At 28.8% G+C, this 15,973-nt stretch overlaps 1 protein-coding gene across 1 annotated transcript in view; it reads left to right on the top strand.

The window, feature by feature from the left end:
• Positions 1-15,973, top strand: part of LOC107457170 (cell adhesion molecule Dscam1-like) — a 269,534-nt gene that overhangs the window by 150,570 nt on the left and 102,991 nt on the right. The window contains exon 6 of the mRNA XM_087165950.1: positions 1,030-1,299. Coding sequence (XP_087022076.1) covers positions 1,030-1,299 — 270 coding nt within the window. The remainder of the gene's footprint in view (positions 1-1,029; positions 1,300-15,973) is intronic.

Raw genomic sequence — 15,973 nt, forward strand, 5'->3', positions numbered from 1 at the left:
ATCATTATGTAAAGAGAACATGAAAATTCAGAATAGTATGCCCAAAGAACAAGATATTTTTTAACTTGACAACATTTAAATAGACACACATATTTTTTTTTGTTAAATAAGGAACTTTACCATGAGATTTTCAGTCCAATCATGATGGGCCATCAACAAGATGAAACGATTTTGAGGTGCTAGATTTTACAGGTTATATTAAGAAAGAATCCAATATATACTCATATTATTAACAATTATGAATAATATTTAAAAAAATTCTCACTTAAAATTTCATCTCATTCTGCTTGTATCGATTAAACATACGCTTTCATTAAAACTTTGAAGCTGTTATGAGAAAAGGGAGGGTAGGAAAAATAATAAAAAAAAATAACAAACTGGGAAAAAAAGGATAAAAACATTTTAAAAATCCGGAAAAATAAGATATAATCTTTTCATCAGCCCACACCATTATATCCGCAAAAAAGAGTGCCTGAGTGCTGATATTGATACATTAGAAGGCACTCTTTTTTGCGGATATCATCGCGAGAACTAATGAAAAGATTATATCTTTTTTTCGGATTTTTGAAAAAAAATTTATCTTTCTTTTTTTCTCCCAGTTGTTTGTTATTTTTTTATTATTATTTTTCTTTCCTCCCCTTTTTTTCATATGTCTGTAATTTTCCTTATATATATATATATATATATATATATATATATATATATATATATATATATATATATATATATATATATATATATATATATATATATATATATATATATATATATATATATATATATATATATATATATATATATATATATATATAAATTTGGAGAAGTAAAACAAAAAGTCAGGTTAATTTGAACTCTCAAAACAGTGGCAGCAGTTCCTACGATTGTTTTATGCTCACCATTAAATACCTTAATTAACTCATTGTTCCATACATATTTTTATTTATTTTAATTCCTTAAACTGTTTCGCGAAAACTTTATTCAATTCTAAAATGATCAACTTTTGTAGAATATAAATTTATTTTCTTTTAGCACCTCTTTCCGTACAAATGATACCAAAAGCTCAAAGTGTAGATGTGGGAAAATCTGCCACATTCAATTGCTCCTCAACCGGCCATCCTGTGATCACAGTTGAATGGTTGAAAGATGGTAAGCCCTTGAGAGCAAGCTCTAGGATTGAATTCCCCAGCAAGGACGTCCTTCATATGACCTCAGTCCAGAGGGATGACAAAGGAATGATCCAATGTTTTGTTTCCAATGATTTCGATGCAGCTCAAGGAACAGCTCAACTTTCTCTTGGCGGTAAGTTTTTATGCTAGAATATTTGTGAAGGCATTTCTCTACAACGAGCTACAGGAGAATTTTGTTAATAACTGGTTCTTTAAGTCTTTTATAAATAGAAATAAAATTGTTTTTAGACAAGTATCCTTTTTAAAATCTTTGATAGTGCCAAAATATATGTCAAAGCTTCTACTATTGAAATATATTTTTTATGTTAACTATTAAAGGAACTAAAATGGTTGAAAGGATGAGCGATGTTGTTTAATTTGTCTCCACAGGCGCAGAAACCTCCAAATAAAGTAATTTCTTTTGGTACATTTTGGTGAACCGGGCTCAACAAAATTAAATTTTTTTCTGAAAAAAAATTTTTTTTAAGAATATTTTATATATTTTTTTATTTTTGTGTGTTTAAAAAAGAAATAAAATAAACTAAAGTCATCTGGAAGTGAAGCAGTCAACATCCCTGCAACTATGAATTGGTGCCTGAAAGCACTGATACAACGGCAAAGGGTTAAGACTTTTAATTTAAAACGTGAGATTGCATTAGTGAATAAGACAACGAAATTACAGAGGAAAAAAAGATATTTCATTGTATATGATTTATTATAAGTAACGGTCAACGTGCCTAACTGTGATGCCAGCTTCTACGGGTTTGAATCCCGCCTAAGGGCATGAATGTTTCCCTCTCTGTGTATTGTTCTCTGTTGTGTACTGTGTGAATGCAGTTCAAGCTATGAACGGATATCTGTGGCAGTGTGGCGTGAGTAATGTTTCTCGCCTTCGTGACTTAGGTTCGCAGATGCCCAATGGGTAACGTTAAATGAACAGTACTTCCGACATTTTCCAAGGAGAAGAACGAAAGTTCAGTTCCTGCTCTCAAAGGAAAAAAAATAATAAATGGAGTTATTTTGCACTTGGCTAAAAATGGCGTTATCCTTGCATGAATTAATTCATAGTAAATTATATATATATATATATATATATATATATATATATATATATATATATATATATATATATATATATATATATATATATATATATATATATATATATATAGCAAAATAAATACAAAAACACGAAGAAAATCAAGAAAAACAAGCTTTGGCTAGATTGATACAATATCAGAAAGCACTCTTTTTTGCGGAAATAATCGTGTGGGCTGATGAAAAGATTATATCTTTTATTTTCCGGATTTTTTGAAAACTATTTATCCTTTTTTTCCCCAGTTGTTTTGCTATTTTCTTATCATTATTTTTCTTTACCCCCCTTTTTTCATATGTCTGTAATTTTCTTTTGTTTTATCTTCATTTTGAACTTACACACACATATATATATATATTGTCTTTTTAAAAATATTGTTTTCCGTTAACCTTTTTACACTACTTTATGATTTTTAGAATTAGTATTTCATCTAAAAGTAATTACCTTTTGTTCGTAACAGAAATTGCATAAAATTTCATTGAGATATTTAAAATCCCTTGTTACAATGACTTTAATCTGCCAATTAGAGCTTTTAAATTTCGAAATATTATCATATAATCATTTTATTTTAATGGATGTTAGTTTATAATGATGAATGGCAATAACAAATTTAACAAGATGGCTATTTATAAAATAGTAATACAAATTTATCAACAAATAATGACTTATGGTTATTAAAATAAAAAAATGAGCTTGCATATCTCTATGCATCTATAATATTAATAAATTCTTCTTATAAATTCATCTTCAAATATAAAAATATAACTCAATAATTGTAAAATTAATTATTTTTAAAAGGTATACAATATTTTATTTTAAAATATATAATATTTCATTCATTCTTTAAAACATCTAACTATGCATTTATTCCTAAAAAATATAATATTTAATAATTACTATAAGAATTATCTCCTGAAGATAAGTAACGGATGTAATTTCAAATAAGTTGAATATTAATATTTTGTGATAAATTAATGATATTATTAGAATTTAGCTAATTTTTGTAAAAAAAATTATCAATATTAAATAAAATTTTCACTCCAAACAGATTAACCAGATAAGAAGCAGATATGTTCTATAGTGAACACAATATAGTAAGCATAGAAGAGAAGCCCTTCAATTTTAGAAGATAAAATAAGAAAAGTACACCACAAATTCCATAGGACTAATTAACCAGTTCGCATAAAGCATTTAAGGTAGCTATAAAGTTGAGCTAGCAATGATGCTACTAAAACAGAGCAACGTAGAAGTAGTATGATTTATATTATAGCTAGGTGATTACACCATTCCTTTGTGCACACACTAGCCTCACCGATGTCACTAGCCTCAAATATTTAAATACCTCCACTTATTTCATCAACAGCAGCATTGATATAATTGGGATAATGTTGTTTGCTCACCTTGAGTCTTGGCAGATACGATATTTATGTACGCATTTCTCTTATGCTTTTACATCCTTTGCTAACTGATATTTTATTTAGTGCTCGCCATCAGCAGCAAATGTTTGACAATAAATAGCTCCATCATTTTACCACTAAAAACAATACTACTGCTCATTTATTTACTTTTTTATTCAGCAATCTTAGCAGGGCTTTACATTCGCTTTAAATGCTAACATATATGATTATTATTTATTTGCACGGTAAGTATGGTACACTCTCTTTCATTTAATTCAAATTCCCGAAAGAGATCACTTCTATAGTTAATGAAATTTTCATCACTAACACGCGAGCCCCCTTTTCATTTATATTTATCTATCATTTGAAAGTTTTTGTTTCAAATGTCCGCTCCTGTCATAAAGACATCTTTTTTAATTAATTTATTAAGATTATTATTATTAATTATTAATTAATTAATTAATTTATTACCATAGCCTTAAAGTAGATAAAAACAAGCCGAAACTAATTGTATTTTAAATTTAAATTAAAATGCATATCTGCCAACTTAGTACTAAGACAATACTTTGTAACTTATTTCAAAATCCAGCAACTGTGCAAGTCAACTAGCTATAAAGGTAATCCGAAATCAACCAAAGCCGTGATACCACTTGTTGTCTTAAAATTTGGTTTAAATAATTTTAATATACTAAGACACAAATAAAATAAACAATTATTTTTGTGAGCCTAAACTAATGAATTCCTTCTTTGTTGCTTTAAAAAAATTTAACAGAAAAAAACCGAAAAACTCTTTAAAAAAGTAGTTATTTCATTGTTTAAGTGCTAAATCTAAACTCAGAAAACATTCTGAATACTACATTCCTACGGTAACGAAATTGTATATTCTAATGAAATTGTTTTTCTTAATTAAAATTAATTGAAACATACAGCTAAGTAGCTAAGAGAGTGTGAGTTTCTCTCTAAAATACACTTTAAAATACTGTATATCTTTTAATTCCGAGAAAATACGTTCCCGAAGAATCATAGAAATATATTTAATTAATCCCTGGGTTATTCTGAAATACAAAGACAAGTTTTAATAAACGAAATCAGTTATTTTCTACACATTCAATGTAACATTTTAATTTAAGTTCAAAGTGTATCAGGGTTTTGATCAAATAAATGTTTGATTTAAAATAAAGCAAAAATTTTAAATGTATAAAATAAACTTTTAATAAATATATTTATTTGTTTTTTAAGGTAAAATTTTACTGCTGATTTCTCCGTCTATTCACTCCCAATAGTTTTAGATCCCTCTCCACACATAGCAACCACATTGTTGCCGGTCTCCCCTTCTTCCTTGTACGATTAATCTTCGAAAATTTGCTGGATTGAAATCTTCACAATGAAAAATATGTCCTAACCTTCTGATCCTGTATATCTTAATAACTCTCAAAATGTTCAGTTGCCTATATTTATTATAAATTTTTTTTTAATGGCGGCACTTGGGGTTTGTCCCATTAGCCACAGAAATACCAGAACTGTTACTCTCTTCTCGTTACCCAGTGGCCACCTGTGGTGAAGCCACGGCGGTGGAGCAGCGTCGCCAACGTCACACAACCACAAACCCATTTATAGGGCGGGTCACAATCACACAAAGAGAAAAGGACATAGAACACAGAGAGAGAAAGAAACATTCATGCCCTGAGCAGGATTCGAACCCGCTGCCAATGGCTCCTCATTCAGACACTCTAACCACTCGGCCACCTGGTCGGCTTATACATTTTATGGTTACATAAATTTCACCATGTATTTTTTTTCCACTGCTCCAAAAATTGACTAAAGGATTTTTCTTTCAAAAGGGAATAATCTATTTTCTCCTGCTTTATTAAGCTCCCAAGTTTCGCTGCCATGCAAAATAATCGATCTATATAAATGTTATATATAAACTTTCTTTAAGAGACTTAATCATGGAGATAAATTTAGATTCTAATTGGTTCTTCAGTCTAAATTAACATCGATTAGTCTAATTCCATCTTTTAACTCTTTTCTATTGGCTGTATGTTTATAAGTGTGCCCAGGTGTATATATATATATATATATATATATATATATATATATATATATATATATATATATATATATATATATATATTTAATATTTATTTATTATCCACTGCATAGTTAAATATCAACCTTATTAATTACAAACTTTAAATTATCCAGTATAAGTACCTTGCGCACATACATTTTCTGACCAATCCAAGGTAACTGCCAAATTAAACGAGCTTCAGTAAGAACGTGCCATAAGAGATTACTTTTTTTATGCATCTGTTTTCATATTTTGTAACCTCTCAATCTTATTACGAATATATTTTAAATTATTCTTTAAACATTCCGGTAAGCGTAAGTTTATTTGAATTCGCTCCTCGCTGTGTAGATTCCCTTACGTGTTTTCTTCTGTATTTTCTTTACATTTTATTTTCTGTTTTTGTTTAATATGTTTTATTTCGTATATATTTTTTACTTAAGATGTTCCATTTTCGTTTCAATTTTTTTGAGTGCTCCACACACTATTGTATCGATATATTTTGTATTGACTATATTGATACAATATTAGAAAGCCCTCCTTTTCGCTGATATTATAGTGCGAGCTGATGAAGAGATTATATGTTTTCTGTTTGTCCGGATTTTCAGCTAAATTATTTATTTACAATACTACGCTACTCAATGCTAAACTACCTTATTTTTTTCCCGATTTTCAGAGTTTCTTTTTCAGATAAATAAAAAAAAAATTTTTTTAAAGTAATTTTTTTATTAATTTTTCCTTTTCTCTTCACATGAATCTTCATTATTCTCCATATTTTCTAAATATTTTAACAGTATTTATATTACTATTCTTTTTTTTAAACAGCTATTTTCACTCCGTACAAAAAACAGAGCAAAATACGATTCCGATTATAGATTCCGTTACGAACAAACGTATGATGTTAATTCTATTTGTTCTAATAAAGTTTCACTACTTTTAATTAGAACTTTGACTTACTCTAACAATGAAAGCCTGTTAAGCGTTTAAAATAGCTCTTTTTTTTCTTTCGCGATTGCTCATCGCTTATGCAAAGACACACTTACCAAAGCTATTGAAGAATTATCCTAATAGAAAAAAATATTGAATAGTTATAAAATTTAAACATTTCAGTAATGAATTAACATTTTTTATTTCTACTGTTGTATTTAAATTCGGGATTCCCAATGATTTAAAATACCAGTTAAAGAAAAATAGAAGAGGCAGAAATGTGTGATTTGTTGCATATCGATAGCTTTTTTTCCAATGTTTCAAAATTAGTAAAAAAATATGGCATCAAATGATGCCAGATAATTAAAAAACAGCGAAGTAATATTTCCTTCTCCATATCAAAATTTTCAAATGAAATTTTTTGAGTAGGTATTTGTTTATTTTATTTAAACGGATTACTATTATTTTTTCCCAGACTGCTCTTAACTGAAATTACATACGGTGTTACTGTTTTTTATTTAACTGCTACAATTGCAGAAATAGTTCATGAAAGAAAAGCGCCCCTAACGGTATATGACGACATTTCTAATCATAGGTCCCAGTACAGTTTTTATCCCGATGAAAAACACTAACTCCCTTAGAAGAATGTCGCAACACTTATGCGACCCCCTGTTATTTATAACGTTTCTAAACTTATACATTTCCACAAAAAATGGTCTTAAAAGTATCGCTTGGAAAGATTAACTAATAACAGATATAACATCAGCAAAAGGAAAATATCCAAGATCAGTTTTAAAAAAATAAAATATTATAATAAAAATAACTATTAAAAAGTTAATTAAAATGTTTGATGATGATGCTATTTTTCAGAAATTAATGCATTAGAAATCTCGCTATCCTACTGCTATGAGTGATGGGAAAAAACATCACTATACAAGCACTGCCAGGACTATAATTCTTCAACTGGATTTCAAAAGACTCTCGAAATGGAACTTTTATTTTCTTTCAATGTACCTGTTGCTTTCATCTAAAACCCACACATTCAATCATTTCGTTATCCTCCGTTCACACGCTGTAATCAATATTTTATAAGAAAACTTTAATCTTTCAAGAGGCAAGGGCTGGTATTTTCTTAGCCTGGCGACAAATTCCAGTCTGTCTTATGAAAGCAGCAGCTCAGTGGAGCCCGTCCGAGGAAGTGGTGTGGAGGGATTGGACACTAATAAAAATCATTGATGGATCGGTCCGAGAGGTAACTCGAAGAAAAGGGAAGCGTCTTCTCATCAATCTTTATCCATCCCACCCCGCACCATCTTCATCCTCATCTTCCTTCCCGAGAAACGGATGTCTGAAAGTCGTTACGTTTTCTCTCGCTTTTCTCTGAAAGATGAGGATGATTGGGAGGATGATTTGTAGCCTTCTAAGATGCATGATTGTATTTTGATAGCTCTGGGCATCAAGTATCGGGGATCTAGATGAGGAAGGAGGATTTTCAACTCGATTTCCTTATTGTTGATGGCCTACATCTTTGTTTCACTTAAATCTCAAGTCATGCGAGCTTAATGTGTTTTTGCGGAACAGAAAAGCTGTTGTGGTTCTACACTAAATTGGGTGAAATTAAGCAAATGATGTTAAACTGTTAGCATAAGATTGCTTAGAATGAAACTATTGGATTTGGCTTCTGTGTATCTTTAAATTAATTTTATTTTGAATTATTTTTAATTATATGAAGCTAAAATTTTATTCTGTTGTTCATTTATTTTACTTATGCAAATAATTTTAAAATTCAACAAAAATATGTAGATAATGTGGAAAAAAATAGCAAAATTATCACTTGAGTCTAGTTTCATACCACTTCCACAAATCTTTTCTTTCAACACCCTTCCCATAGAAGCTATGTGTTCAAAAGCAAAATCATTAAAGATTTTACACAGCGTATTATCCATTTGCTACTACGTGCATACACTATTTCGTAAGTATACCACACAGCACACAGATCCACACTTATATCCCCAATTGGACTATGATCCAGATATTTGCTGTGGCTAGAAAGACAATAACCTCGATCCGCCACCACACCAACCTAAATCACGAGCTAATCACAACCACAGTAACTCCAACGTAACCGCTGGGTAAAGGCCGTGCAATCAATTACGCGATAGCGCATAGAGCAATCCTTTTTACAGGCTTTTACATGGTATTTAACAGTATGAAATGATATCTTTGAAAGAAACAATTACCTTTTCTAAAACTAGATGCTGAGACATTGAAGTGGATGAGCAAGACATTAGCTTCTACTCCAATACATAAATGTTTATGAACATCAGAACATTGCTTCGTACATTTACATAATATAGAAATTTGTGTAATATAACAATGTGCATAATATAACAATTTACATAAAAATAATAATTTACATAATATAACAATTTACATAATATAACAATTTACATAATATAGCAATTTACTTAATATTCACTGTTATTACTACATAATATGCACTGTTATTACTACATAATATTAACTATTAACTTCCAATAATTGAACATGGATTATGAGTTTGAATTTAATGAGCAGTTCCAAGAAAAGTCTGAGCAATTAACAAGCTAAGTCGGAATACTATTTATTACATACATTTCAAATTAACAGTAAGAAAATTTTATTTTATTTTAATTTTATACTAATAATTTTCAGTATTACTAATAGTAATTTTCAGTACTAGTAATTTTCAGTAAATACTAATAATAATTTTCAGTAAATATTTCATTTTTGTTAAATTTTGGAAATATAATATATAATTTGTTAATTAACCAGCTGTTTGTAATACAATTTATCAAAAAATACTTTTTATTACTCGATAACAATATTAAAAATTTTTGTACAATAATGTAACCATCTGTTAATTCATCAAATTCAAAATTTTATTTTGAAATTTTTAAGTATAAATATCAGTTTAAGACCTAGTGTTTCATTATTGGTTTATCGGCAACAAAGTAATTTAATTGAATTTGAACAAAATAAGATATCAACTTGCTCTTTTAATAATATCTAGAGAACAACCCTCATCCTTCAACACGAACAAAACAACAACAGAACAAGAAAATGAGGACACCGTAAGTAAAAAATTTAGTTATAAAAATTTAAAGTAAAAACCCATAATATTTCAAAATGTTTAATCCTTATATACTAGAGAGCCGCAATGTCTCCATGGTTAAGACAACATTGAGGTAACATTATGACACTAACCAGGTTCCGATTTTGAATGGCGACTTGCAAACCACCTATAGTATAATGGGTAGCAGCTAGTTAAAAAAGTAAACAAACTGATTCCTTGGCCGGTGTGCCATGTAAAACAAATTGCCAAAATCATGCTGTTGATAAAGAAATTTTGGAGCCTTAACCTCCATAACCAACCTGGTCCACAAACAAATTCTTGGGATAATGCTTTGTTTTTTCTTTACTTGTAATACAATACTGTGAGTTTTGAGTAACATTTTATCTTAACGACAAAATATATTTAATTTCCCAGAAATTTATATAAATTATATTACCTTTATATTTATTTTGATCTTTTAATAGACTTTTAGGTGGAACAAATTACACTTTTTTTTAAATTACCAAAATTAAAGAGAGGTGCTTATTTACTGAATTATCCAAATTTTACTAGATCTCCTTTCGTGTTTGTCAGTTTAATCCGAATCTTCTGTAAATTCAATATCATCATTAGCATCCAAATTACCTTTCTTTTGATATCATTGAAGACTCGACGTAATCAAATTAGCAGGGTGGTAAAGAGATTCCAGAGTTAAATAATATCTGGAAAATTTATATTTTGATAAATATATGGTATGTTGCTATTGTTTAACAAATAAACATATGTAAATTTTAATGATTATAAAAGTTTAAAATGAGGAAAAAATTTCACAATTTAAGTTACGCATATTTTTTATCCATGTACCAAAGTTTTAATATTTATCTTTGGTTTTTACTTAAAATAATTCTTTTACTTCACAAAACTTTTAACAGACATAGTTTTATCACATTTGTTGATGTTGCAAAGTTAAATAAATACAATAAATTATACATAACTTAACTTACCATAACTTGGAACTGACGTTTATTTATTCTATTTCCCAAATTTTGCTAAATCGGATTTCATGCTTATCAGTTTATATGAATATTTTGTGGCTTTAAAGTCACCAATTACATCAAAACTACCGTTCTTAATAGCCTCAGAGTCCCGACGTAAATAAATAAGCAGGACGGTCAAATGAAATTGAAATTAAATAAAAGCTACATTATATATATATATATATATATATATATATATATATATATATATATATATATATATATATATATATATATATATATATATATATATATATATGAGTCGGGTAGCCCCGCTCACTTAAGGAGTATTGCTTATATTTCTGTATAATACTGAGTAATAATCAACATTTTTGTATGTTTCTATTGATTTATCATCTAATTAAATAATGCAAAAGGAATAAACCAAAAAAAGAATAGTTAAACTTAAAAAAATAGAAATGAAAAAAAACATGTTTTTCAGCTCTTTTCAAAATGTGTCAGGTAGCCCCGCCCAGTTACAAAAATTGTGTTTTTTGGCTATTTTTTCAGGTGTAAATGAGAATGACCAATGTATTGACAATAGATAAACCTCATTTATCATTTTTATCACAAAATTATTTTATTTATTACATATTTATATACTTTTAGTGAATTCTATTATTTAATAACAACAAATGTCATACTTTTTATCATTATTAATGTATATTAATATATTATAATATTAATACATATTTATATTAAATATTTAACGAAAATAATTTAATTTAAGTAACAATAATTAATAACAATAGTTGTTTTTCAATATAAACTTATTTGGTTGATCTCTTCTTATAAACTTAATATAAAATATTTCTTATAAAATTACAAATTCGCTTTGTATTTTGATTGCATTCAAATGCTTCTGTAGATTGATTTGTTCACAAATAAGTGAAAATAAATAAGTAAGCAAATAGCTTATCATAATAGTATTTATGATTTCCTGATATGAAATTTAATTTGGATATATCAATTATATTTTAAAAATATTTAATTTTTCATTTTTAAATATATAAATTTATTTTTCATGTAATATTAAAACATATATTTGTTGTTAAAAATGCATATAACATTCATATTTGAAGCAATAAAATAATTATCTATTATCGACGAAATAAAATTGGGCGGTAATAATACCCGACATTCATGTGAGCGGGGCTACCCGAAATCCAATTTTTTTGTAAATTTGTAATTACTCGAACAATTTTTTACATACAAACTTCCTTCTTTGTGCAAATTAAACTTAAGACTACATACTTTAATGCTGTATGTATAGAAAAAATTATTTTTTAGTATTAAAATGAAGTTTAATCGAAACATTCAACCAATGTTTCTTAATTTCATGACTACTGTATTCAACATATTTTCAAAACTATTGTTTACCATGTTACCAGCTGCATAAATACTTGAAACTTCGAAAATAATCTTTTTTTAATATAACAATTAATGTCCGATGACCCATTGACTTGAAAAAATATTCTATACATATGAAATTGACTGTGGGCGGGGGTACCCGCTGGGCGGGGCTACCCGACTCTACCCTATATATATATATATATATTACTAAATATCAAATTTGTAGTCTTTATTTAATAATTAGAAACATGTTATTTTTATTAACAAAAAACTAAAACAAAAAAATAAATAGAACTCATATTTGTTGTAAATTTGTTCCTCGTACTAAAATATCAGTTTTGTTTTCGATTTTTTTTTTCATAAAACAATCATTTTATTTTTCGATCACTTTAATGAAATATATTTTGTTAATTTTATTTATGATACACACTCAATAGCCGTTTTTAGTACAGCAAGTTATGCTTCATCTTAAATTACCATAATTAGGAAGGTTGGCGTATTTATTCAATTACGAAAAGTTCTCTAAATCGCATTTCGTGTTTATCAGTTTAATTTGAGTCTCCTCTCGATTCAATATCACCATTGACACGCAAGTTACTTTTTCGTAATGTAACTGTAGTCTCGACATAATCAAGTTAACAGGACGGAAAAGTGAGGTAGAAGTTAATGAGACAGCAGGAAACAAAACTTGATGAGGCGGGAGAAGACCCGGATGTTCAGCCGACCACACAACTAAACGAAGAAGAAACAACTCAGAATCTGCTTGAGAAAAAGTACTCGTTGTTTCTTTAGATTCAGCTTTGTTTCTTATTACTTTCTTTTTTTCTTTCTTTCTTTTTTTTTTCAATTGAAGGAAATTTTATTTTCTCGGACATCAAAAAAATTGATTGCATTCATTTTCTGCATCTGGAAATGAAATATTTAAAGAGCAAGTGAATGTCATTTTGAAATGAATGCCATTTGCATTTACATTAGCGGTAGCATATTGTGAATTGTTTTAATCTGAGACCATGACATTTAAGAAATTTGTAATTTATTTGGAAATAATATTTTCTAGATGTTCTGCATTCCTCGAAACGTATTTGTGGCATTTTATTAAAATGTGAATATCAAATAGAATTTTAATGCATCAATTATTAAAAAAGATATTTTAATTAAAGAGTTGAGTTTAAAAATAATGTATCCCAATACTTGCTTGGTAAGTAACGCAAGTCAGGATATGTGTGTAGACTCATCAAGTTAATATATAACGAAGGAAGGATGCAAAATGGCAAATTTAATGCTCAAATAATTCTTACGATACCTTTTCAACCAGGTAAATGTTGAAAATATTCATCATTTTGATTATTCGTATTTATAAGATCCTCTACTTTCAAATTTCTTTGCAGCAAAGGAAATTGAAATTGAATTGAATTGAAATGAATTGAAAAGCAAAATTATTTGCTTCAAGTAAGGAATCGCTGTCAGTTTAAAATTACTGTTTTAAAGACAATATAGTTCCGATTAAAAGACATAACTACTAGTAGTTATGACGCGACTAATCATTTAGCGGTAATAAACAATGTGCCACTTACGTAAAATATTTCGCATGAATAAGCAATCAAACCTATTTTAAAAAGAAAAGTTTCCTTTTCACAGAAAACACTGGTGGCATCCCACGTGATTGTCTTCTTATTAGATTACAGCATGTTGATTGTAGTTGTCAAATGACCACTTAATCCTTATTCTCTCTAAAGCATACATTATGAAGTCGTTTGATCTAAAAAGTAGATCTAAAAAGTAGACATGAAAGCATTATCGTCTTCAAAAATCTTCTGACATAATTACCTATAAAATTTAAACCAACTTGTCAAATTTATATCAAAACGTCGTAAAACAAATGTCTTCAAGAACTATTCTATGTAATACTAGATAAAGGATGACCCATTTCCTAGATCAGCAGTGTTCTAAAAATGCTTCCGCTATAGAATCGTAAAATAATCTTCGTTCTTTCAGCAGAGCCCCAACTTCGTAAATAAAATTCATTAACATAGTGTTAATGAGTTTTATTGAATATACAAACCAAATCTAGTACAAATTATTTGGAATAGACAGCTAATTAGTTTGAAAATATTTAATCCAACGAAAGAAATTTTCGTATTTCCCATAATTATTTGACGTGAGCCATGATGGCTCAGAGAATAGAGCGTTCGTCTTTCAAAGAGGTGACCAGGGTTCGAATCCCAGCGATGGCAGGTCGATATGAATTCCGCATATAGCTTGCACCAACCACAGTGCTGACGTGAAATATCATCAGTGGTAGACGAATCATGGGTTAGAGCCCCCTTGCATTCAAGCTATACGTGGGTGGTTTTCGTAGTTTTCCTTTCCCTGTAACGCAAATTCAGGTTAGTTCCATGAAAAAAATCCTCCACGGAAGCAAATTTCCTCCAATACCTGATCCAGGAGTTCCTTTATATTCTGGATTGGGATCAAAATTTCAAGGCTATGGAGTTGAATATGAATAGTCGTAAATCCAAAATTGGGTTGGCTGTTCAACTACGGTTATAAAATTGTTTGACGTGAGCTGTGGTGCACTGAACCGGGTTCAAATCCGAGCCATGACAAGTAGATACAAATTTTGCACTCGACTCACAACTACGGTACTGACGTAAAATATCCTCAGTGGTGACGGATCATGGGTTAGTATCCCCTTCCCGTCGGGCTAACTGTGGGAGATATCCATTATTTTTCTCTCCGAGTAACGCATATGTGGGTCAATTCCATCAGAAAGTCCTCCGCCAAAGCAAATTTCTCCCAATACTTGATCCTGGAGTTCCCTTGTCTTTTGAATCAGGTTTAAAATTTCAAGGCTACAGAGTGGAACATTGGTAGTTGTAAATTCAAAATTGGGTCGACTGTTCAAAGACAGTTATAAAATGTAATAAAAATTACTTGACGTTTTTAGGAATTTTATACATTTGATATAATTCGTAATTTTTTATCCGGCATGTCATATAATTACCCATTATACATTTAATTATAATACATAATTACATTATTCATAATTCATTATTTAGTAAAATTCTTTTTTTACAATACTTACAAGCTTTTAAAGGGGCAAGACATCCCTCTCTGTCAGGAGCTGAAGTCAAAATATTAGTTTGAAACTAAATGCTCCTTTTTAGTGAAATTTGTTGTTTCAAGTAGCTTTAAATTTCAACTGATTCATTGAGAATTATGTGTGAATTTCATTTAATTGGTATTATGATATTTATTCAAGTTAAATAATTATGTTTGAATGGGAAAAGGCAGATGAATGTCTTTTAGTTCCCCGTTTTTGACATGAATTTGTAATTTTTTGATAAGAAATGAATAAAGACAGAATGCTTAGAAAGTAATGCAAGTTATTCACTCTTTCATAATCAGTGTTTTTCTCTTTTGTGGAAATTCTAACTATCAAAAATAAAATATTTCTGATAAGGTGATGCCCTTAAGGTACTTGTGATACTTTTTTGTGTTATTTAACAATTATGGAGTTAAAATGTAAGATCAAAAGGATTTTTTAATATGATCCCGACAATGGTATTGATCAGATTCAATACCAGTGAATAGATAGAATACTTCTTGAATTAATTAGATTGAATAGCTAGAATAATTCCTGCTATTGATAGTTCTTCATTTCTGATTCTTCTGATTCATTATGCTTCCATGATAATTTTGTTATTACCCAGTGAGTTAAATAAAAGTGTGGGCCCTTTTTATTTGACTAATTTATATATTTTACTAAATATTTTCTAAGAGATACAAAACGATGCAACAAACAATGATTTTGTTAGAAGCATTATCTGATTGA

Source organism: Parasteatoda tepidariorum, chromosome 6 (assembly GCF_982258835.1).
Source record: "Parasteatoda tepidariorum strain Cologne lab strain chromosome 6, Ptep-v5.0, whole genome shotgun sequence".
NCBI classification, from domain to species: Eukaryota; Metazoa; Arthropoda; class Arachnida; order Araneae; family Theridiidae; genus Parasteatoda; species Parasteatoda tepidariorum.